This window comes from Vicugna pacos, chromosome 21 (genome assembly GCF_048564905.1).
Source record: "Vicugna pacos chromosome 21, VicPac4, whole genome shotgun sequence".
Taxonomy (NCBI): domain Eukaryota; kingdom Metazoa; phylum Chordata; class Mammalia; order Artiodactyla; family Camelidae; genus Vicugna; species Vicugna pacos.
This window is the reverse complement of record NC_133007.1, coordinates 21,341,684-21,365,679: the sequence shown is the minus strand read 5'-3', so window position 1 is coordinate 21,365,679 and position 23,996 is coordinate 21,341,684. Positions and strand designations below refer to the sequence as shown.

At 50.6% G+C, this 23,996-nt stretch overlaps 3 protein-coding genes and 1 pseudogene across 14 annotated transcripts; 2 read left to right on the top strand and 2 right to left on the bottom strand.

Moving 5' to 3' along the window:
* Nucleotides 1–4: 4 nt before the first annotated feature.
* USP21 (ubiquitin specific peptidase 21) lies at nt 5–6,122 on the top strand. 2 transcript variants are annotated; one of them, XM_006215679.4, is made up of 13 exons: nt 5–201; nt 1,026–1,646; nt 2,446–2,505; nt 2,675–2,795; nt 3,019–3,130; nt 3,325–3,480; nt 3,917–3,981; nt 4,247–4,350; nt 4,532–4,618; nt 4,906–4,984; nt 5,213–5,320; nt 5,426–5,540; nt 5,753–6,122. In XM_006215679.4, exons 2-13 carry the CDS (start codon nt 1,047–1,049, stop codon nt 5,841–5,843), a joined length of 1,698 nt encoding a protein of 565 aa, XP_006215741.1. In that variant the 5' UTR covers nt 5–201; nt 1,026–1,046; the 3' UTR covers nt 5,844–6,122. The 2 variants fall into 2 exon arrangements, with proteins under 2 accessions (XP_006215741.1, XP_015104565.1); XM_015249079.3 differs by lacking the exon at nt 4,532–4,618.
* An 803-nt stretch (nt 6,123–6,925) lies between these two features.
* PPOX (protoporphyrinogen oxidase) lies at nt 6,926–10,726 on the top strand. Of its 3 annotated transcripts, none has more exons than XM_015249032.3 (13): nt 6,926–7,143; nt 7,315–7,409; nt 7,557–7,691; nt 7,827–7,942; nt 8,120–8,252; nt 8,553–8,697; nt 8,808–8,998; nt 9,444–9,504; nt 9,690–9,808; nt 9,882–9,992; nt 10,093–10,242; nt 10,384–10,426; nt 10,507–10,726. In XM_015249032.3, the coding sequence occupies exons 2-13, from the start codon at nt 7,323–7,325 to the stop codon at nt 10,647–10,649; spliced, it is 1,434 nt and encodes a 477-aa protein (XP_015104518.1). In that variant the 5' UTR covers nt 6,926–7,143; nt 7,315–7,322; the 3' UTR covers nt 10,650–10,726. The 3 variants fall into 3 exon arrangements, with proteins under 3 accessions (XP_015104518.1, XP_031545065.1, XP_015104520.1); XM_031689205.2 differs by having other exon boundaries at nt 7,794–7,942; XM_015249034.2 differs by lacking the exon at nt 6,926–7,143 and having other exon boundaries at nt 7,811–7,942.
* A 97-nt stretch (nt 10,727–10,823) lies between these two features.
* Nucleotides 10,824–16,521, bottom strand: B4GALT3 (beta-1,4-galactosyltransferase 3). Of its 9 annotated transcripts, none has more exons than XM_015249038.3 (8): nt 16,425–16,521; nt 15,455–15,679; nt 14,833–15,107; nt 14,052–14,287; nt 13,258–13,448; nt 13,013–13,135; nt 11,727–11,831; nt 10,824–11,593 (listed from the first exon to the last, which is right to left on the bottom strand). In XM_015249038.3, exons 3-8 carry the CDS (start codon nt 15,092–15,094, stop codon nt 11,320–11,322), a joined length of 1,191 nt encoding a protein of 396 aa, XP_015104524.1. In that variant the 5' UTR covers nt 15,095–15,107; nt 15,455–15,679; nt 16,425–16,521; the 3' UTR covers nt 10,824–11,319. The 9 variants fall into 9 exon arrangements, with proteins under 9 accessions (XP_015104524.1, XP_031545070.1, XP_006215742.1 ...); XM_031689210.2 differs by having other exon boundaries at nt 14,833–15,130; nt 15,455–15,600; XM_006215680.4 differs by having other exon boundaries at nt 15,455–15,600.
* Nucleotides 16,522–22,403: 5,882 nt separating this feature from the next.
* Nucleotides 22,404–22,773, bottom strand: LOC140687958 (mth938 domain-containing protein pseudogene; annotated as a pseudogene).
* Between the last annotated feature and the right edge of the window lie 1,223 nt (nt 22,774–23,996).

The following is a 23,996-nucleotide window of genomic DNA, read 5'->3' as shown; positions in this document are numbered from 1 at the left end:
AGAGACAGTGAAGCCGGTGGCCGGTGGCCGGGCGGGACCAACAAAGATGGCGGCGGCCCCTGCGGCGGGAGAGATCTGGGCGACAGCTGCTGCTAAAGCTGCAGCCGGGCCTGCAGGGGGGCTGCACGAGGGTAGGAGGGGGTGGCCCTGAGCTGGCGCCTGGCCCCGGCTGGCCTCCCCCACCGCCTCACCGGGGGACAGGTACGGTCCGGGGCGTTATGGCGTTGTGGGGGGGATGCCGAGGGAGGACTGCTCCAGACCCGAGAGATCGCCCTCCACCAAGGCAGAGCCGCGGGGAGCCCAGCAGGCCTGGGAGAACTGGGCTGGAGCGACAGCATCCATGGATCGCGGAGAACACGCCGCCGGACTCCGTAGCCAATCAGCGGCCTCGGCCTTTCTGCCCTCGAGGGGGGCGGACCCGGTTAAGCCTGCTGTGGTGGGAGAGGTGCAGAGATTAGGGGTCAGGGAATTGTTTGTCGTCCCTGCCGGCCTCTGCCCCTGATCCCCCACACCACTTTGGAGCTCAGAGGTGGGGGAGGGAGTGATTCGCAAGTCACCCTTTCAGTCGGCTTCATTTGCAGCCCGGAGGGGCAGGGGTTTGAGTATTGAATGCTGTCTTATGGACTGTTAGACTTGCATCCACACCCTCATTTGACCAGAGGTCCTAGGTCACCCAGGGCACATCCCACTTGACTAGCAGGTTTGGGGGACCTTCATGAGCATTTAGATTATAAAGACAGCCAAGATAGAGACTACTATTGGCTCTCCAGTAAAGCTGTGTTCTGAAGGAAGAGGGTGAGGAATGTAGAAAGAGGCAAAGCCCTGGGCTGCTATCATTCATTAATTCATTTATTTAATGGATACTAAGTATTTACTTTGTGCCAAACACTATGCTGGGTACTGGGGATACAGTGACTAACATCATAGACATGGTTCCTGCCCTCCATACGTGTAGAAACTAGTATGGTAGCGTATGTTCTCATCTCCTTCCATATTCAAATACTGACCCTCTCTTCTCCTCCCAGGTCCAGTCTGTGGTGTCCACAATGCCCCAGGCTTCTGAGCACCGCTTGGGACGGACCCGAGAGCCACCTCTTAATGTCCAGCCCAGAGTGGGATCCAAGCTACCATTTGCTTCTCGGGCCCGGAGCAAGGAGCGCCGAAGCCCAGCCCCTGGGCCGAACCCTATGTTACGACCTCTGCCTCCCAGGCCAGGTCCCCCTGAGGAACGGCTCAAGAAACTGGAGCTGGGACGGGGACGGACCTCAGGCCCCCGTCCCAGAGGCCCGCTTCGGGCAGATCATGGAGTTCCCCTGCCTGGCTCACCACCCCCAACTGTGGCTCTGCCTTTCCCATCCAGGACCAACCTAGCTCGTTCCAAGTCTGTGAGCAGTGGAGACTTGCGTCCAATGGGGATTGCCTTGGGAGGGCATCGTGGCACTGGAGAGCTAGGGGCTGCACTGAGCCGCTTGGCTCTACGGCCTGAGCCACCCCCTTTGAGACGTAGCACCTCTCTCCGCCGCCTTGGGGGCTTTCCTGGGCCCCCCACCTTGCTCAGCATACGGACGGAGCCCCCTACTTCCCATGGCCCTTTCCACGTGATATCTGCCCGGCCCTCTGAGCCTTTCTACTCCAATGACAAGATGGTGAGGACTTGCCAGCACATATGGTCTTCCATGCCCGTGTTCTTCCATGCCTCCAGCTTTCTTGCCATCATATGGCTTTCCTTTCCCCCTTTTCCCCAAGTTCTTTTTCAACCCCTCATTACAGCAGTTTGGACTTTCCTCTCCCTTACTTAAGTACCCTTGAGCCTCATAGGCCCTTTTCGGGGGTTGTCTGTGACTACCCAGCATGATGTGCCATTTCAGTCCCCTGGGAATTAACTCAACCATTTGGAATTCTTCTTTGGGTCCCCAGGCCCTTACTTTCCCTTGCTGTACCTTCTCTCCTGGGATGTGGCCTAGGCCTAATTAATCTCTGGAGCCCAAGAGGGGCGGGCTCAGAACATCTGAGCTAGTGTGGTTGCCCATTTCCCAAGCTAAGTAAGCTAGGCTGATTGCAGTTGGAGCCATCAGGAGAGGGTGCAAGAAGTGGCCACGGGTGCAGGAGGGGGTCTTGGGGGTAGCAAGGTTGGGGTGGGGAGCAACTGGGCAACCATGCCAGTGCTTGGGGAGTTGCCCCAGGAGCTGTATCGCCGGCTAGCTGGGCAAAGGAGTAAGTGGGCAACAGGTGGGACAGCCATGGCTGAGTCCGTGGTACACTCAGCTGTGATGGGCTTACTGCTCATGGCCAGTGAGGTAGGGAGACCCCAATACCCAGTGAGGGAGAGTGTGGAGTTTGGGGATGAAGGCTGGGGTTGGGGAGGCAGTGGGCAGCATGCTGTCGAAAGGTTAAAGTGCCGGGTGGGATATATGGGAACCTGCTGACTGTACTCTGACCTTCCAGGCTCATCACACACTGCTTCTGGGCTCCGGTCATGTTGGCCTCCGAAATCTGGGGAACACGGTAAGAGCCATTCTTCTGTCTTTTGTAACAGGAATGTGAAATGGTGCTGGGGCAGGCGTGGGGAAGGAAACTTAGGGAAGGCATGGGAAAGGAGAGCTTAAGGAGTTCTCCTAATTCTTCCTGGGCACTGGTCTGGAGAGATAATGACAGTGTCTCTGCTGCTCTCCAGTGCTTCCTGAATGCTGTGCTGCAGTGTTTGAGCAGCACTCGGCCTCTTCGGGACTTCTGTCTGAGAAGGGACTTCCGGCAAGAGGTGCCTGGAGGAGGCCGAGCCCAAGAGCTCACTGAAGGTGGGGCAACAACTCCTGCTCCCTCCTTTCAAGCCTTCTTTACCCCAGCCCTTTGTACGTCCACCTGCCAGTGCTGGTGGCCCCAATCCTGAAAGCTGTCAATTGTATCTGTTTTTCCCAGTGCCTCCTTTCCTAGAGGTTGTTTTCGATTCTCTGAGCCTCCTCTTGCTTTCTTCTTCCAGTCATTAACCTTTCTTTCCCTTCCCCATTCCCACCCCGATAGCCTTTGCAGATGTGATTGGTGCCCTGTGGCACCCTGACTCCTGCGAAGCTGTGAATCCTACTCGGTTCCGAGCTGTCTTCCAGAAATACGTTCCCTCCTTCTCTGGATACAGGTGGGAGAGCTTGGGGTGTGGGATTTCTCTCTGGCCATGTTTTGGGGTAGGGCGACCAGGGCCCCTGGCAGCAACATTCTGAGCCTTGAGATGATCTTCATCTAGGAAGCGGGGACTGATGCCTGGGCAGGAGTTAGTGTCTGTGGTCAGATCTAGGTAGAGGTCAGTTGCCCACACTCGTCGTCTGACTGCAGCCAGCAGGATGCGCAAGAGTTTCTGAAGCTCCTCATGGAGCGGCTACATCTTGAAATCAACCGACGAGGCCGCCGGGCTCCACCAATCCTGGCCAGTGGTCCAGCTCCCTCTCCACCCCGCCGCGGAGGGGCTCTGCTAGAAGAACCTGAGTTAAGGTAAGATTGCTCCCCCTTCTTTTTCTCCCCAGTAGTTTATCAGCACCATTCATCCTTCACAGAACTGAGCTAGTCAAGATTGAAGATGTAGGGTCCAGGGAAATGCTTAGCTTAGAAAATGGTTTGAGAAGCAGTGCAGAAGTAGGAAGAGGCAGGAGGAGGAGGGAGGCTGAGGGGTACAGATGGAGACAGAGGAGAATGCTAGGGATGTTACCATCTTGTCGGAGGAGGATATAATTTCCATCAAGGTACCTAAGGGGTTTGAACCAGATGGAGGAAGACAGCATGTTCTTCCTTTGACTCTTTCTTGAAATTTAGAGAAGGAGCTGGGATATGGGTGGGGTACAGGGCTCTATGGATCACTTCAGTGGTGTTGGGGGTGCCCAGTGTTCCTAGTATCTCATGGGTGCTCCCCACTTCCCTTGATCTGTGGTAGCGATGATGACCGAGCCAACTTAATGTGGAAGCGTTACCTGGAGCGAGAGGACAGCAAGATTGTGGGTATGGAACGGGACAAAGTGATGGGGGGATATTAGGGCATGGGGGGCGGGGTGCAGGCTTCACAGAAAAAAATAAGTATTTTCAGGGGTATGTAAATAAGACTGGATGATGAAAATGTGGAAAAGGTGTGAGGGGGTTGGGAGGAACGGTGGTGGTTGGAAAGGAAGGGTCAGGCAAAGAAAGGGGTGGGAAGAGACAGGAATCCAAGGGAGCATCTCAGGCATCCCACAATGACTGTTTCTCCTGCCCCTTTGCTTTTATCTAGACCTGTTTGTGGGCCAGTTGAAAAGTTGTCTCAAGTGCCAGGCCTGTGGGTATCGCTCCACGACCTTCGAGGTTTTTTGTGACCTGTCCCTGCCCATCCCCAAGGTGGGATTCCAGAGGATTCCAGGGGTGGATGGGACATGGGTTCTGTGACCCACCCTACCCACCCCCAGTGTGGGAGGGAATCCTGTGGGTCTCTGGAGCAGAGTTGAAGCCTGGATTAATTGAGAAGAGTTGGAAAAGGAAATTCAGAACATGCTGACCCTTCATTCCCCTTTCCCCCCAGAAAGGATTTGCTGGGGGCAAGGTGTCTCTGCGGGATTGTTTCAACCTTTTCACCAAGGAAGAAGAGCTAGAATCGGAGAATGCCCCAGTATGTGGGGGTTCATAAGGGATATAGTAAGGGTGGGAGACCTGGGGAGGGGGCTCCATATGGATAAAAGGGGTTGCATGATGCCTTAGTATGAGGAAAAACACTTAAGTCTCAGGGTTTGTGTTGGAATTCCAGATATATCTTACTACTCCTAGGGCAAAGGGCAGAAAGGCAGAGGATACAGAAGTAATAGCATAGTAAATTTATATGTAAGTCAGGGTGTCAGAAAAGCCAGTTGAGGTGAGGATCACATTAACCTTATTGCGTGTTATTTGACATTTATTCAGGTGTGTGACCGATGTCGGCAGAAAACACGAAGTACCAAAAAGTTGACAGTACAGAGATTCCCCCGAATCCTCGTGCTCCGTATCCTAATCTTCAAATTTTTGTTTCTCCCATCCATTCTTTTTCCTCATTCTCCATATTTGCACAGGCTGGACATTTGAGAATTGTTTTCCTTAGGAAAAGCCTGCCAGTCAACCTTTCCCTACCATGCTCCCAGTGTGTGTTCAGGGACGGGAGTGGACAACATTCAAGACCTCTGTCGCCCTCAGAGGCCCTCTACCTCCCAAATTCTCCTTAACCAGAGCTTAGATCTTAATCGATTTTCTGCCTCCCGAGGCTCCATCAAGAAAAGTTCAGTAGGTGTAGACTTTCCACTGCAGCGACTGAGCCTAGGGGACTTTGCCAGTGACAAAGTCGGTGAGTCTGGTAGGGAAGGTCCTAAGGAGTCTCATGAAGGGAAGGGAGAGAGTGGGAGCGGGGAACAGCTCTGACTGTAGAATTTGGTCATCTCTAACCCCACAGGAAGCCCCATATATCAACTGTATGCCCTTTGCAACCACTCGGGCAGCGTCCACTATGGCCACTACACAGCCCTATGCCGGTGCCAGACTGGCTGGCATGTCTACAATGACTCTCGGTGAGAGCAGCCTCCTATCCAACTCCTGCCCCATTTCTGCTGCAGCCCTGACACCCTTCCGTAATATGAAGCCCTAGGAGAACAGAGTGCCTTGTAAAAGGAGAGGGGGGTCTTTCTTGATCACTACCTGGATGCTGGGAGGTTGATCTTGGTGGGTAGGGGGTAATATACAGGAATGATCACACCGCTTTCCCCATCTCCCTTCTTCCTAGTGTCTCCCCTGTCAGTGAAAACCAGGTGGCATCCAGTGAGGGCTACGTGCTGTTCTACCAACTGATGCAGGAGCCACCCCGGTGCCTGTGACACCTTCTTTAAGCCCTGGCACCTGTGAAACCCTTTCAACACCCTTAAGCCCCAGGCTCCCCGTTTACCTCAGAGACGTCTATTTTTGTGTCTTTTTAATCGGGGAGGGGGGAGGGGGTGGTGGTACCTCCCATTATTTTTTTTATTAAGAAGTATCCTTCCACCTGGAGGCTCCCTTGTCTCCCAGCCCCATGTACAGAGCTCCCCAGGCCCCTGCCTGTGTACAGCCCCCAGACCCTCTACAATCTCACTTTTTGTGAATAAATTTATTAAGAAAAAGATACTGTTATTTGTATTTGTGCATAGGGGGTGGGGATACAGAACTGGGCCGAATTGGAGTCTTCCTGGGACTCAGTTTCCTCTCTGAACAGATGGGGCGCCGCTCAGCCTTGTGGGTGGGATTGGGGACGACGGTGCCCGACAGGGACACGCTGATGCCAACGTTTGCCCAAGCAGCTAAGGCTTACGTGGGAGGAAACGGGAAGGCAAGCTTGAGACTCGTGAAGCTGCGGGGAAGCCTGGAACTAGAGTGCAGGCACTGGGTCGACGGGTTTTGCCGGCAAAGGGGGGCTGCCCCTCGAGAGCGAGGCACCCAAGGACCCCTGTTGACAAACACAGTACGTTGCCGGGCGGCCCTAGCTCCCGTAGGCCCAGGCTGTTGCTAACATCAAGGAGCTGTTTATGGAGCTGCCTCCCCACAGACCAGCCTCGAGTGTCCCTATCTACTCTCCCTACAACGAAAGCTCATGGGGCCCTTCCTCCAGGGTTCTCACCCTAACTGGGCTTGAGAAGCTTGAGCTGGGGAATGCAAACCAGGATCTAGCTCTCGTCACTCCAGCCCTGAGGGGAGGGCAGTGCTGGATATGGCCACTCTCTCCAAACCGGCACCGAACCAGTTACCTCCAGCGCCGCAGAGCCGCTATCTCTCCGCCTTTGCGGGAGGAGGAGCCACTATCAGTTCAGTATTTTCACTGGTGGATGTGATCCGGGACCTTCTAGGACTCACCAATCCAGAAGCAGAAAAAGTAGGTTCTGGAACTTGCCGCGAGAATAAAGTGGACGGGGAGTCAGAGAGACCGAAAAGGTTGGGGGCGGAGGCAGCGAACTGAAAACGTTAGGCCTAGTGAGGGGTGGGAGGGAGAGCGCTTCCGAACTCAGGCAGCCAGTCGGCGCCCCGAACCCTGCGCGGGAAGATAGCATGGGTGTGGTCCTTATCCCCCTCCCCGCGGAACGCCGGCTGGGTTTGTCTTGAGACCTGTACCTCTTCTTTCCCCCTCATTTTTCTCGCCTCTCTCTTTGGGTAAGTCCTGGGCCCTGAACAGGGAGCTCACAGTTCCACCAGCCCATCCGCTGGCTCTGCCTTAGTTTTCCCTAAAGCAGTGAATGGCGGGGGTGGAACGCGGAACTGGCCAGGCTTTGGGAGAACAAGGGGATTCCGGTCAGCCTGTCCGTATCGCCTCCTTTCCCCCAGGCTTCCCAATGGGTCGGACCGTGGTCGTCCTGGGCGGAGGCATTAGCGGCTTGGCCGCCAGTTACCACCTGAGCCGGGCCTCCTGTCCGCCCAAGGTGAGTGCCCCAACCCGCCATGCCTGAGGGACCCTCCTTTAATACTCTGCTCCCATTTCCAGCAAGAAGGAATGCGCCCCCTCCTTCCCGTCCACACCCTTTAACCCGCGGCTATAGGCCGTGCTGCTGTCTCCCTCTTGTCCGCAGGTGGTCTTGGTGGAGGGCAGCAAGCGCCTAGGAGGCTGGATTCGCTCAGTAAGAGGACCAGATGGTGCTATCTTTGAACTTGGACCTCGAGGAATTCGGCCTGCAGGAGCCCTGGGAGCCCGGACCCTGCTCATGGTGAGCGGCTTGTGGAATGCCTAGGAGAGGTTGAGGAGAGGCCTTCGCTAGAAGATAGAGGTGATGGGAGGAAGTAGATTTGGTGGTCAGTCCTTTCCTTAGTTTCTCCTCTTCTTGAGGACATGTGGAGAGCAGGTTTCTGAGCTTGGCTTGGACTCACAAGTGTTACCTGTCCGGGGAGACCATCCAGCTGCCCAGAACAGGTTCCTGTATGTAGGTGGTGCCCTGCACGCCCTGCCCTCTGGCATCAGGTAACCGTATCACCTCCTTACTGCTGTCCTACTTTGTTTCATCATCACATCCCTTCCATTTCCTCATCACCCAGTCTGTTAGCCCTCCCAGCAAAGGGGGCCAAATAAATGGAAATGACCCCTGGAGCTGGGGAGGTAAGTCAGAGCTCCCTCTTCACTTTGCCTTCCTCCATGCAGGGGGCTACTTCGCCCTTCACCTCCCTTCTCCAAACCTCTGTTTTGGGCTGGGCTAAGGGAGTTGACCACACCCCGGGGGAAAGACCCTGATGAGACTGTGCACAGTTTTGCCCAGCGCCGCCTTGGTCCTGAGGTAACACTGCCCAGAGGCCCCCACAACCCTGCCCTCCTAAATTAGCTGCAGAGCCCTTTACTCAGACCTACAGCCTAGGGTCTCTTCTGTATCATCTGAAAATGCCCTCTTCCCTTCATACCCAGTAGTCCCCAAAACTCAGTGTTGTGGGTGAATGCCTTCACTTCCTTCCCATTCTTCTGTTATGGTGGAACTGCTTCCCAACCAAACCCTACCCTACCTCCATTCCCTACCAAGCAGGGGCAGGGGAAATTAGTGCAGCTTATTCCCTGGACTCTCAATCCCAGTCTCACCCTTAAGGTGGCGTCTCTAGCCATGGACAGTCTCTGCCGTGGAGTGTTTGCTGGCAACAGCCGTGAGCTCAGCATCAGGTCCTGCTTTCCCAGTCTCTTCCAAGCTGAGCAAACCCATCGTTCCATATTACTGGGGCTGCTGCTGGGGGCAGGTGAGGGGGGGTGTTGGTTCAAGGGTTGAAGATACTAAGGACTGCCAGAGTGAGGGACTGGAGGCAAGGGGTGCTATTCTAATGATTCTTCTCTGCTTCCTCCCCTGCAGGGCGGAGCCCACAGCCAGACTCAGCTCTCATTCACCAAGCTAGGGCTGAGCGCTGGAGCCAGTGGTCACTCCGTGGAGGGCTGGAGACGTTGCCCCAGGCCCTTAACACCTACCTGACTAGTAGGGGTGTCAGTATTCTCAAAGGCCAGCCAGTCTGTGGGCTTAGCCTCCAGGCAGGAGGGCGCTGGAAGGTAGGAGAGCCCCCTGGAGTGTAACCAACCTGTGTGTTAGAGTTTTCATCTTTGTCTAAATGCTTTAGTTGGCAAAACTGGAGTTACTCCTGGTTTTCCCGCCTTAGAAGCTATTTAAATAGGGGCTACCCCTGGTTCTTAGGCCTTATTTGTGGACCTTGCTCCAAGACCCATTTGATCCAAGTTTTTGGATTGAAGTAGTGCTTATAAGGCTCCCAGGTAGGAGAAAGAACCACCCAGCTCCCCTAAACATTTCAGAGTGGCCACACTGGCCTCTGGCCCAATTCCTGGAGTAATAGGGGGTTGATTTTTGTGCTGACTACTTAGTCATTCAGTCTCTTCATCCTGGGTCAGCACCTAGTCTCTCTCCTGCCACTTGGGTACCTGGGAAACTGAGGCAAAATTCTCATGATCTGTGTGTCTTTCAACGTTTTCATCCTCCCAGGTGTCTCTAGGGCACAGCAGCCTGGAGGCTGACCACATTATTAGTGCCGTTCCAGCTTCAGGTAATGGGGTAGCCACCCTCCCCTTCCCTAACCAGGGTGAGGCAAACTGTATCTCCTTCCTGGGCCAACAGAACCATACCATGCCCCTGAACTGGTCATCCCTGTGGGAGTCCAATCCCAAGGAGGGTTGGTGAAACTGTAGTGTGTCTGCCTCCTGAGGCTGGCCTCTGACTGCTCTCCTCTAGTACTCAGCAAGCTGCTCCCTACTGAGGCTGCACCTCTGGCTCGTGCCTTGAGTACCATCACTGCTGTGTCTGTGGCTGTGGTGAATCTACAATACCAAGGAGCTCGTCTGCCTGTCCAGGTGACAGAGGAAGGGGAGACATGGGCTCATCTGGAACCCTTCCCTCCTGACCCAGTCTTTTCCTGTTCTCCAGGGATTTGGACATTTGGTGCCATCCTCCGAAGATCCAGGCATCCTGGGAATCGTGTATGACTCAGTCGCTTTCCCTGAGCACGATGGGAGCCCCCCTGGTCTCAGACTAACTGTGAGAGAAGGCAGCTTTGCTTAGTGGGGGTTCCCAAAGGGCTCCTCTGTGCCCCAGTGTAGGTAAGTCCAGGCTGGTCAGTGCCATATTCCCTCCCTAGGTGATGCTGGGAGGTTCCTGGTTACAGATGCTGGAAGCCAAGGGCTGTGTCTTATCTCAGGAGCTGTTCCAACAGAAGGCAGAGAAAGCAGCTGCCACACAATTAGGTCTGAAGGAGCCACCAAGTCACTGCTTGGTCCATCTACACAAAGTGAGTTGGTAACACAAGATAAATACTTTTCAGCTACCCCCTGAAAGCCCTGGAGGCAGGGACTAGTATATTTGTCATTGTCCATCTAGGCCTGGGACATCAGTAATAATTTTTTCCTTGTATTCCCTTTTCTCTCTCCAGAACTCCATCCCTCAGTATACACTAGGCCATTGGCAAAAACTGGGTAAGTTGGGAAGGCAACTGGGCTGCGGAGAGCCATGGAGACCCCCACCTGTAACATTCCTTTTTATCTTTTCCTTCCAGAGTCAGCTACCCAATTCCTGGCTGCTCAAAAGCTGCCCTTGACTCTGGCCGGAGCCTCCTATGAGGGCGTTGCTGTCAATGATTGCATAGAGAGTGGGCGCCAGGCAGCAGTCCAGGTCCTAGGCATAGAACCTAACAGTTGATCCTCAATTCCCACATCTTCCTGCCTCCTGCGGGTGGGGATTCTCTTACCCATGAAAATAAAAGTTGCTGGAGTTTAGCTTGGTCTGGCTGTTCTGTCACCTACGGGCATAAGGAGGGGTAGGTGAGCAAAGACAGGCAAAGGGTGCCTGGGATGCAGAAAGCAGGAACAGAGGTGAGACAGAGTCCTTTATTAGAAAATATATCAAAATCCCAGCCTCCTGAGCCAGGTCCAGAAGAGGGAGCTACTCCAGCACTGGCACAAAGTACCCAGGGAGGGGCTTCCTTCAGACATACTTCCTGGGGACCATAAATAGAATAAATATTCACAGAAGTCCCAGAAGAAGCCAGATCACTCTTCTCTCCATGGAAGAGGAAGGGATTTGGGGTCCAGCCCTGCTCCTACCCCATGGGCAGGGGACTCTCAGGAGTCATCACATAAAATCATGACATCAAGGATTCACAGTCATAAGCCCTGGCAGGTGACCCTAGAAATAGGGACCCCCCAGGGCTAGAGGAGCTCAGCTCCAGTTCAGCAGTGAGGAGAGGCCTCTGCCCACAGCACAGCACTAGAGTTCAGTTCCCCCACAAACCCTCTAAGAGCAGTGAGGAGCTGAGGGTGGGGAGAATACAACCTCTCTGATTCAGTTTCATGATTAAGACAGGAAGAAGTCACTGTGAACCGTGGGGGGATGTGTGGTTGGCAGTAGGCAGAGGGCCAGGCCTGGCTGGGGGCCGGCGCTGCAGCATCTCCTGACGGAAGGCCTGGGAGGAACCAGGTGGGTAACGGGGACCAGAGGGCATCCGGGGACCCCGAGGGTCAGTTCCAATGTCTGCTGTGATGTTGGTATAGAGAGGGCCCAGCTCTCGAGCCAGCAATTGGTACGTCAGTGAGTTCATCCCATCTTGCGTCCAGGAATTCTGGGTACGGACCAGGAGGTCAAATCTGAGGGTTAGATATTGGAGACTAAGACCCAGAAAGGAAAAGCCAAGAATCTAGTGACCTTTAGGAGCCACCTGACTAAGGTACAGAATCCTGAAGATCCAGTAACAATTCCCAGGCAGTCCTCCCTTCCTACCTGTGGGGATTTTCCTCGTTGCCCTTATCTCCTCGGTGCTTCACCATCTTATAGTGTCCCACAGATGTGGGGGGGCGAGAGATCTTCATCCCAGCCAGGCGTACCCTATGGGAAAATGAGGGCACCTTAGAGGATCCAGAGTGGAGGAAAGCTGCTGACAGGTGAGCAAGAAGAGCTAAGGCCAGCAAGAAAGGGTTGCATGTTCTGTACACAAAGAACAGCTATTCCTAGTTAGGCGAAAAAAAGAAAAAAAGCCAAGTACTGGAAGAGGAGAGCAAGTTAAACAGAAAGAAGGAAGCGGCTGAAGAGAATGGAAAAAGCTCGTTGTATCCAAATCCTCAGGGCTAATGCCAGGTACCCTGGGGCCTTTAAACAATTGGCAGAGGTAGGTTTGCACCTCCCATCTTCCTTTCCTAAATGGCTCCCAGGAGCTGCCCTTGTGGTCCGTGAAGGACTGAGAGGAGCCATTTTGTCAAAAAGATAGGACAAGCCTGGGAATTGCTAACCCAAGCTCAGCGATTCTTTCTTAGATTAGTGACTGAGTTTCTTCACTCCTGTGCCCTCCCCTTCCCCACCCCACCCCCATGTTAAGAAAAGAAATGGAACCAAATAATCAGGATCTGTAAGAAACAAGCTCCAACTTTGACACAGAAGCAAATGAAGATGGCCTGGGAAGGTACTGAGAGAATATACACATTTAGAAATTGCTAGGTGCTTTACACACATACAGAGAACAAGAATTCAGAGAGATGCCACCTCAAGAGGACAAAGTGGGAGGAAAGGCAATGGATCCAACATATCAAGCCCGAGTATTCACACCACAGATATGAAACTGGGTCAGCCAAGGCTGAAGGTCAAAATGTTTCACATGCTAAAAATGAGTTGGCATCATGCCACTGGCACAGACTTTAAAAAAAAAAAAAAATTCTGGGCTATGTGGAGCAGAGTCCCTCCTTTCCCAGCCCCACAGGAAGTGGTCTGGACGCAATCCTAGCAGAGGCAGCACTAAACGGTCTCTAGGCCCCTTTCCAGCTCCAGAATCCCATGATACTATAGCCTATTCATCTTTTCTTCTCTCCTAGGAACATAACTAATCAGATCTAGGAGCCTGAAGGATAAGAGAATGGAGAGCAGCATGCAAAGCCTAGGTAGACTAAGACTCAGGGGGATGAATGGGCAGGACCAGGGAGCTATAGGTTAATGGTAAAGGGCTATGGTCATGGTGGTCTCAGGGGACAGGAAGCCAGGCTAGGGTGAGGAAGGGAGGTGGTGGCAGGAAGTCTGACCTGGTAGCAATGTCGTCATCCTCACCACCCCAGCCCCAGTATTCATTGGGGAAGCCATTCATTTTCAGGTACTGGTCAGGAGTGAGTGCCGAGACCCCTCCAAAATACTGAGGGTACGGGAGGCTGGGGAGAGAAAGATCCTTGGATTCCACAAGTCTAGAGGAGACATCTCTACCCACAGTCCCCTCAGTTCCTCCACTGGATGGTGGGTTTCCCTGCTTCCAGTACCCTCTCATGCCTTCTACCTGTATCCAAACTTGTTCATGGCAACAGCAACGTGCCGGGGTCCCCGGGGGTCACACACATACAGATTGTGGTCATTCTCTGGCAGGAGGTCCACGTCATGCAAGAACAGGCAGTCCCATTCTTCATCACGAAGGGCCTCCCGCACCCCAACATTCAGCAGCTTTGCCCTGTTAAATGTTCCATTTCCAGCCTGAAAGATAATGGAGGAGGACCAAACAATGTCTATAGGTAGCATGGAGAAGAGGGGGCAGAAGTATAAAGTGAAAAGAGATTGAAAATCAAAGTGGGATGTAGGACCAAGAGAATGAAGAGAAAGACAAACTTTCCTTTTCTCATTCCACAAAAAAAAAATTGAGTATCAGTATGTGCCCGACTTACGCTGCTGTTCAGCATTTAATCCTGACAACCAACAGCCATGTGAAACAGGTGGTATATTAGTTATTGCTTTTTGCCTCATTTTAGGGAGTTAAGTATCTTGTTCAAGGTCACATATTGGAACAAATGGCAGAAGTAGAATTTTAGCCCATATCTATCCAATTCCAAATTTGCACAATTCCAAATTCAAGAGAGGAAAAATCATGAAAGTATTATAGGACAGTGGGAATACCCTAAGCAGAATAAGGAGAGAGATGGGGCTAACATGTTAGCAGAGCAGTGCTAGATGCATTCCCACATTCAACAGTCTGACCTCTTAAAGTTATTTCAGTGACCCATTATTTGAGAGTGGAGTGGAATTTACTTGAGGCTTCCTTATAAGAAAAAAAAGTCAGAGTGGTGCGGGGTTTGGGGGTACCTGGTGAATGACATAGATGCCATAAGCAAGCTGCTGGCGCTGCAGGAACGGGTGCAGGTGATAGAGCAGCAGGCGTAGGTGATGCTCCCGGGCACGGTGGGGCACAATGATGGCTGTTCGGGACCGGGGCTCACACCCTGCAGGGCGGTACCTGCCCCCCGGTTCCACCCGCGGATTCCTCTCCACAATCTCTGCCAGCGATGGCACTGGGCTAAAGGACACGGACACGGGACCCACTGTCGGAAGGGAATGGCAAGGTCAGGGACTAGAGGGGCAAGGAGAACTGTCCCTGGCAGTCTGATTTGGGGGCTCTGCTTCCCCAAGGGCTCTTTCAGAAATCTCACAAAGCCTTGGGTTCCCCATCATTGGGACAGCTTTGCAAAGTCTGGAAGGTGCAGGCTCCTTACCCAACCTACCTTCTTATTTTAGGATTCCAGAAGTCTCTCCTACCTCACAAGGTTGGAAGCTTACAGTTAGGAAATGGAGAGAACAGAAGGACCTCCAACTAACAGCTAAACCAGGGATTGTCTACAAAAGAAGTAATTCCTAGCCCGAGGTGGGAAGAGCCCATAAATGAGCAGGCAATGGAAAGCTGTGCCTCAACCTAAGAGCTTAATCAACCCCCCAAATTCAGAGTCCATTGTATCCCAACCTCTGCCCACCTTCCAATTACAAGGAACCTCCTGTTCTAAGACCAACTCCTGCCATCCTATGCCTGTCCAAGCCTCCCTGCCCCCACACCTTGGTATTCCCTTCACTTCTGCCTTCCTTCTGTACTCACCTAAGAGAGGAGATCGTTCTGGACAGTAAGGCAGACCTTGAGGAGCTGGAGGGGCTCCTGGGGCAACAGGGGCCCCAGGCAGGTGACTGAGGTTACTGTAGACATCATGGGGATGAGAATAGTCAAATGTTGGCTCCTGCTCTCGGCCAAATAGGGCACTGAGGCTTCGGAAGCCCCCCAGTGACAGGTACATCATGACGGCCAGCTGGGAGCCCACAAGCAGGGCCAATGTGCAGGGCCGCTCCAGCAGCCGCCGCAACATCCTGGGGTAAGGTCTGGAGAGGGAGAGAGGAGAGTTCTGGGGCAGGCAGGAAGAGAGGAAACCAACAGATCATCAGGTAGGAATGAAGGTGGTGCCAGGGGTAAAGAGGAAAAAGTGGCAAAGAACAAAGTCACAGAATGGAGCACACAGATGTACAGAAAGAAATAGAATGCAACCACCAGCAGCCCTACCACCTGTCACTTCCAGCCCAAGTTTCACTCTCCTCCACCCCTTCCTCAAACTGCTCTGGCCGTCTATTCTCAGTCCCCACCCCCAAGAATGCTTACATCATGTCCCAAGGCCATTTCAGAGGATTCTCTGGAGAACCTCTCTTCCAGTTTTAGAGGGGGATAGACTCACCTAGATTCAAGGTGTCTTCTTCAGGATCATGGGGGCTCCAGAGGGTCCCGGGGGAGCAGTGATGTGAGACATTATCTAAAATTGGAAATGTCACAGAGGACAGAGAAAGGCTCCATCCATAACTCCAACAGCGATCTTGGGACCAGCTGGAACAGAGGTGGTCAACGATAACCAGCCACACGCAGAGGGGCAGAAATTAGGATCAGGGTGAAGCCGGTTTCCCAGCTGGGGAAGTGAGAGAAACTGGTTGGAAAGAAAAGGGGAGGAGCAGGATTTGCTAGGTCCCTGGCCTCTCCTCCGGGTTACCCTGTGGTGTGTCAGAGTCACTCCGTATTTAACCATCCCCCATCCCAACAGGACCAACCTGTTTGGAGTGGGGACAGGGCAGTTATTGGAGACATTACTTTCGCCAAGGGGTGAGGCAGGCACAGCAAGGCTGTGAGTGGCCTCAAGAGAACCCAGGGAGGTGGAGGAAACAGGCCACGTTCCGTTCTTCACGTTTCTGGAAGCTAGCTCCGCAGGTGCAGGGAGCGTGACCACCTGGGAGCTGCAAGCAAACAAGCCTAGAGCGCGGGGCGGAGTAGGGTGGGGGTGGCGTCCTCTACCTTTTTCCACCTTTCCCCAGTTCAAGCGGGAGTAGGGATCAGGGTTATTGGTGAAATGAGATAGAGAGAGGGAGGGCTAGGCAGAACCTGTCAGAGGTACCTGGATTAGCTCACCTAGAGGGGCGTGGTCAGCGCGCTGCAGGGGGTTACAGCCCAGTTCTTTCGGAGCACCCTCATCCCACCCCAACCTCCTCTTGCGTTTGCCCTATCTTGCAATGTGAGCCCACCGGCCTCTATCCGTATTTGCACCTAGGTCCTCCTGCCTGCTTAATGTTGTCTCCAGCCTTTAGCCAAAACTTCTCACCTTCCCGATCGCCCGAACCTTTCTCCTGGGCCTCTCATCCCACCATCCCCAGCCCACATACCTGGTCTTCTGCTTCCCGTCGTCACCGCCACTCCGACAGCCGGGCAGGCACCGCTGCAGCCATCTTGGAAGCGGGCGCTGCGGGGGCGGGGCCTCGCGTCACGAGGCGGGGCCTTGGGGTGGAGCCGCCCAGGGCCGGCGGAGCGCAGGTCCGAGCGCAGGGCATCCGGGAGGCAGGTGACCGAGCGCGGCCAAGCCAAGCCGGGCTCGGATGAGGCAAGGCCGCTGGCCGCGAGGGGCTCGACCCCTCGGGAGGTAGCTCGGGGGCTCACCCCCACCGGACCGACTTCTAGTGGGGTTCCATTTACCACCCTTCAGACTTGTAAAAACAGCAGCGCAAACCAGGACCTTCCTGGTGCCAAGACTGACCAAGAGGCCGATGTTCCCGAATCACCCCAGTCTGGGCTGAGACCCCTTCCCAGTGTGTCAGTGGCTTCCCCTGCGACCTAGTGCCACTTAGTATCAAAGTTGTTTCTTGCTCAGTGTACATCGTTGCAGAATGCTCTGGCGCATTTTTGTATCCCTCAGGCTTTGAAATTGTAACGGCTAGTTAATAAAACAAGGAAAAAAATCAGTGTGGAGGGAAGGGCAGCTTCTGCTTTAATGTAAAAATGGGTTTCCTCAGATATTAGCAGAAAATGGACGCTTCATGAATTTGCAATATGTTTATCTTGTGGCTTCTACCATCCACTTTGCATACTGTGCTCCTTAGAAACAGATGTTCACACCGAGGAAACTTGAATTACTTGCAGTTTCTGCCTCAAAACCTTATGGTCTTATGTGTTGGCGGGTGGGGGATGTAAACAATATAGTGTGATAAATATGATAGTCCAGAAATTGCACCTCATTCACGAGTGGAGGTTCATGAAAGGTTTTCCAGAAGAAGTGATGGCTAACGGGAAATCTGAACGACTTAGCTATCCTTCTGCTTTATAGGAGTCTGTTTCTATGTAGCTATTTTACAGCTCTGTGTAGGTAACTGATCCACATGAAATTCTGTCCTGTCAGATAGGGGTTCAATCAACCCCTACTTGCTCCCCACTCCCTACATTGTGGAAAAAATAGTTTGCCTCTATTTTCATGTTGGTTTCTGTATTCCTGATCTGTAAATGTGTCTGTTCTTTAGATTTTTTTTTTGAACCAGTTATAACATCTACTGGTTTCCTCATGAGTTAAATAAAATCTTTTAACAGGTGTTCATTTTGATATGGTATTGACGAAAACTCCTTGGCCAAACTTTAGGCAGGCTCCCCTGAGCCCCCTTTTGCAACAGTTAACCTTTGGGCCTGTAGCCATTTTTAGCAAGAATCCTGGGAAATCAGTTTAGTGAGAATCTGTCCCCTTCCCACGCCCACCACCACCATTAATTTCTGATCACCCTGGCCTGCCTTTGGCAAGAATTCCAAGTTGGTTTAGCAAGAATCTCCCTACCTTTCATGTAATTTTCCATCCACTGAGTCAAGTTCTGTTCATTGGCTATAAATATTTACTTGTCCTCACTGTATTCAGAGTTGAACACAGTCTCTCTCTGATTGGGATAGTCTTGGCACCTATTGCAGTAGTCCCAAATAAAGTCTTTCTTACCATTTTAAATTGTCAGAATAATTTTTTTCTTTAACAGTGTGAGAGTCATAATTTTACTCTCTTCTGAAAATTATTTTTTAACAGATGAATAATGTTCTAGACAGAGGCAACTATAGTGCAAAAGTGTGGAAATGAGGACAAAATTGGGGAATGGGGGAAATTTTTTAAATGAATCAGTAAGGCTAAACAATAGAGTGAGAGGAATAGTGAAAAATGAGACTGGAGAGGTAAATAGGTGCTGGATAATGAGAGATTCCACAAACCACATGGAAAGAATTTGGGTTTTATCCTGAAGGCAAGAGGAAGGCATTAAAGTCCTCTAAACAGAGAGTGGTATGATCAGAACTTTAGAAAGTTTACTCTGGTGGAAATATGGAGCATTACTGGAGTGGTTAAGATTGGAAGCTGGGACCTATTTAGGAGGTTACTGCAGAAATCCAGGAGTGAGTTGAAGCTGAAAATAAGGTAATATCATTGGGATGAGAGGGAAGTGGACCCCTTTAAGAACTTACAGGAGGCAAAGAGGACTTAGTGACTGACCAGATATGCCAAGTCAGGAAGTTAGAAGACTTCAAGATGACTCCCAGATTTCTAACGTGGACCACTGGGTGGATGGTGGCAACATTTAATAAGAAACAAAACTTAGAAGAGGCATGTTTGAGGGAAATAGTAGAGATGACAAGTTAAGCTTTGGACTTAATGAGTTTGAGGTGACTGTGGAGGCTCAAAATTAGATAATACTGGGTTTGGGGAAAATAGCAGGGTGTGTAGGGTATATCTCAGTGGTAGAATGCATTCCTAGCATGCACAAGGTCCTGGGTTCAATTCTCAGTGCCACCTGTTGAATAAATAAATAAGTAAATAAACCTGATTACCTCCCCTCATCAAAAGAAAAAGAAAGGAAGAAAGAAAGAAAGGAAGAAAGAAAGGAAGGAAGGAAGAAAGGAAGAAAGAAAAGGAAGAAAGAAAAATAGCAGTTTTGAAATCCACTGGCAGGATGATGTTGAGCAATATACTCTCTGGGTTTCATGTGTATAGTGAACCCCATCTTACTTAAGGAGTTTTGTAATAATGACTGACAATTATGGAAAAGGGCCAGCAGACAGCATATATTTTAATAGTTTTAATTTTGAGGACAAAGTAGGAGCCAAGTAAAAGTCCTGATTTTTTTTTTTTTTTGAGGGTCTCACTGTGTTATGTAGTAGAAAAGACAGACTTACACAGAAAATTGAAATGTTTTCCTAGAGGATCCTCCCTCTTAGCCTCTGCTCCTCCATGGTGTCTATTCTTATAAAACTGACCTTCACCTTCTATCCCCCATCTCTATCTACCAACTGCTGAAAACTACCCTGCATTCATTTGTAAGCTCCCTATTTTCAAGAACCTTCATTTCTACTCCTTTTCACCCTGGCCACACCCTGGGCTTAATCATCACCTAGAACTGCTATGTTCTTGAAAACGTAAATTCTAATTTGCTGGTTTCCACCACAACATCCTGTCTTTCTATATTCTGAATAAATCCTGAGGCCCCTAGAGGCCCAGTCATGACACACAACATAATAGAAGAAACCCTGTCTAGTAATAAAAAACTAATTTAAAATAATTTAAATCTCTACCTCAGTTACTCAAGGAAACATCAGAGGCATGGGGAAGGGGAAAGGGAGGGGGGAGGCACTAAAAGGAGCACTTAAAATTATTATCATTGGGGGGAGGGAGGTAATTAGGTTTATTTATTTATTTATGTATTTAATGGAGGTACCGGGGATTGAACCCAGACCTCATGCGTGCTAAGGATGCATGTCCTCTACCACTTGAGCTATACCCTCTCCAAAAGGAGCACTTTTAATGCACAGTCCAGGGTCTTTAAAATCCTCTTTCTTCCACTCCAGATTTTCCACCTAGATGGTAGCTTCTCCCCAAAACTACCCTTTCTAACCCTACTCAGCTCCTTACAGTACTATCCTCCAGCTTCAAGTTTGTTCAGTTGACTTTGATTTTGCATAACAGAGAAGAGCCCAGGAGCTGACCCAGCAAGCAGAAATTCTTCTTCCACTATTATCCTACTCACCAGGAAGTCTTACAGCTTACTTCTAGAAGGGAGGCAGACACTTCCTCCGGGAACACTTCTATGATCCCATATTTTATGCCCCTTCACTCATGGTACCTAGAACTCAGTTCTGGAATTTTTGTCTTACTGACTGTCTCAACCACCAGACTGTGTACTCTCTGAGGACGGAGACCTTGCCTTCCCTTTTTTCAACACTGAATGTAATCCAGAATTTTTGGCACAAACTCTACAAAAGAAACCATCATACATCTGACCTAGAAAGTTCCTTGGTATAATTATTTTCTAATGCTAATGCAGGAGTGGGAAGTGGACAGCGAAAGGAAGAGATTTGAGGGGAAGAGAATCAACATGTATTGACACTTACTAGAAGCCAGACACAGGGCCAAGCATTTACATCATTATATTCTTAAATTCTGACAACCTCTCTAAAAGGCAGGTAGTAGTATACCCATTTCATAGGTAAAGAAACTGAGGCTCCCAGAGATCAAGTAGTTTAAGATTACATCATTACATCTCAGCTATTGCAAATCTTAGATTCAGTCTGACTCCAAAAATCTGTGTCCTTTTCAGATACTGTGAGAACATGATCTGATTCTCATTTATAACTTCATGGCTTATTTAACAAATAAATGGGATGAACTGTTCATTCTCATTGGGAAATTAGGTCAATTAATATATTTCCTCTGACCCATTTTCAGGCCCCAATTCTCGTATTTCCAGCTTCTCAATGCTTACTTATCACCTCTACATTATCAAGAGAATATGCTAATATATCTCTACAAAGTTGGACACATATATGTCAATGTGTGTCACTGTGTACTTATATATTACTGGGTTTGTAGGACCTGTTGCTCATTGCCCAAAGGCTGTGAGGGATGCCTTAAATCTACTTCCTTCCCTCCTTTTCCTTTCTAAAGCTACTTAGGTACTCTGGGCCTATTCCCATATAAGGTCTTGTCTGAGGAAATTGTACAGTATTGTTGCTGCCCCTCCCCTCCCCCACCTCTTTTTGAGCATTTTTAGAACTGGTGGTTTCCCCCAGCTGTCAGCTGGTTCCTCTTGCTGCCAATGAGTTTGGCTTCCCCCCAGCAATAGTCAATGGAGAAGGTGTTCAATTTGTTCAGAAACATCCTTTTAGCCAACAAAATGTTAATACATTAAATTCCACTTTCTTCCCCCTTCCTCCCCCACACAACCTGACCAATGAGGTGCTGGTTTTGTCACTTACTGTCAATCTGATATTTTAGAAAACAAAATACTTTAATACTATATAGAGATTAAAGAAGTGGGGCTAGAGATGGAGTAGAAGTGTAAACGAGTAGCTCATTCCACAGCTCCCCCAGAAATGCTGGCTCTCCCACCCCTACCACAAAAATAGTGGTTGGATAAGTGCCCAGATTTCCTCTGCTCTGACCACAGAAGCAGAGAATCTAGGGGACAGAAAGAACTTAAAGAAATTGGCCCAACTCACAGTTTTTGCTTCAGTCTCCTCCCCCACCTCAAACACACAGGCACATTTGCCATCACATAAAATGGTGGTCTGTCTCTGCTTGAACTTCTCCAGGGACCTGGCCCTTGCTCTCTTGACAGTCTTCTTTCTCCAGTTCTCTCTTGTTCCCTTAAGGACCAGATACTTGGACTATCTCGGTGCCTTCTTCCTTCCTGTTATTCCTGTTGCTGCTTCTGCTTATACACCTCAGCTCAGGGCCATGAAGGCAGTAAGTAGACAGACCGGGGAGACAGAGCTCATCTTGGCATTTGCAGGGATGTATGCACTCCCCACATCCATAGCAAGAACTTGTTGGACCCCTGACATCAGGATATTAGTCAGGCTATAGCCTGGGTCTGGGAAGGGTTGTATGGGTCAGAACATTCCAGAAAGGGGTTAGGCCTTACTTGGGATTTAGGACCAGGATGCCCATCACCTCTCTTTGAGGCGCTGTCTCTCTCTTGTCTCCTCTTTCATTGTGAACCACCACCCATCCACCCTAATCACACAGGTGGCCTCTAGGAAAATCTTATTCATGGCAGTCAGAACCCTACTCAGTGAGTAAAGGGCTTTCCCTTAAGATATATGTGTGGAAGTGATTTACAAAGTGTGAATTACCCTGAGCACTAAAGAAACATAAGAAGGGCTATCATGATTACCTGTTCCTCAAGGCCCAGCCCAAGACTCAGTCGCCTTAACCCTCATAGCCCATTAAGCCCAGGGTTTGGTCTCTACACAGTACAATTTACCCTCATCATACAGTTCTTTGTACTGTCCATTCTTTTTTGTTGTTGTTGTTGTTAAATCATGTCATAGTGATTTATTCTCTTAAGTCTCCATCAGCAGGTGGAATGGAACACCCCTCCCACCCTGACACTTTGGGTAACCATGACATCATACTCCTTCGCTGCCTGCTCTGTCTGGAGGACCCTCACATCAATGCCTTTTTTCTTGAGGTACTCCACAGTTGTTGGGGGTACCTTCAAGGCCTCACTCATCCCTCGGCCAATCACAAGGGTCTGCACACCCTTCTCAACAACTTCCTCCACATCTGCAGGCTGCACAACAGGAGAATGCTCAGTTCCTGTTTCCCTCCAGCCCTGAACCCAACTTCCCCCTGGCCACACGTTGCAGTCCTTATAGACTTTAGTAGAGCCTTGTACTTTCATTTGCCCCTCATGAGAGGGAAACAATTTCAGGGGAAGTCATAAGAAACTTAACTCCAACACCCTCTCTCCGAGGAGCTGCAAACTCAAACGTCCTGTATTGTCCATTCTTTCTCTTTGGGTACAAAACCTTCCCCCAGATTGCAGTGAGCATCTTTAGTCATATTGTTTGTGTTTGTAGCCTCACATCTACTCAGCACAGAGCTCTGCATACTGTACCATGAGTTCATAGTATTAAGGTCTGTAACCGTGTTACTGAGGGCCCAATTTTGTTAATTAGATGAAACAGCTGAAGATCACTCTGGCCTTGTCCCACTCTCCTGTTTCTTCCTCCTCTAGCCTGGCTGGTAGGAAGACAGGAGGAAGGGCCAGGGCCCCAGCACAGCAGTGGGGGCCATGCAGACTGAAGAGAAGAGGCTAAGCAGAGTAGGGGGTGGCCCCGTTCCCAGGGCTGCCAAGAGAGTAAGTGCCATGCTGGGTGGTATAAAGTCATAGAACTGTGTAGGACACTGCCTGGTATAGAACTTCATCAGCAAAGCCCAGCTCCAGTGAGCATAGTGCACACAACCACTATATTCTCCATGGCCTGTCTTAACCTCCTAGCCCCAGCACCAGAGCCCAAGCAATGTTTGGCAGCCCAGCTAAGAGCTATGACAGCAGAGTGGAGCACTTCTAGTTCTCCCATGTCCCCTCTTCCATTCCTACCTCAAAGTCTTCTTTACCTATAGATCCTCCCTCACCTTCACATTTAGCCCTTCCCAATCCCTAGCAGTCCTGCTACTGCCACTCAGGACTACAAATTCTTGCAGGAACCACCTGCCACCCTTGTCCAACACTGTTCCCTCCATGACACACACAGGACTGCCCAAGTTCTTTCTTAAGGAAATTCACCTGCTCAGAAGGAAAAGTAGAGCTGTTTCTAGCAGCTTCTGCCCTTCAGGTGTTTTGCCACCACTGAACAGCTGGCTCCCCCTCATCTTAATTCCTTCTCTGTGCCTTTTTTTCCCCCCTTCCTATCCCCTACTCCTCTTATTAAATTCCATTCTAACCTTGCATCTTCAAAGAAGTCTGCTGGGTTTACACTGTTTGATTCTGGGGACCCTGAGCCAGTCACTCAGTAGTTAGGAGGGTAACCTCTCACTCAGATACAGCCTCCACTATTTTGAAAATACTGTAACACTTGTTTAGAACAACCCTGTGGGAACAGGTCCTATTTTTAGCCCCCCTTGCACATATGGACAACCTAAGACTCAGCATCCGTGACTT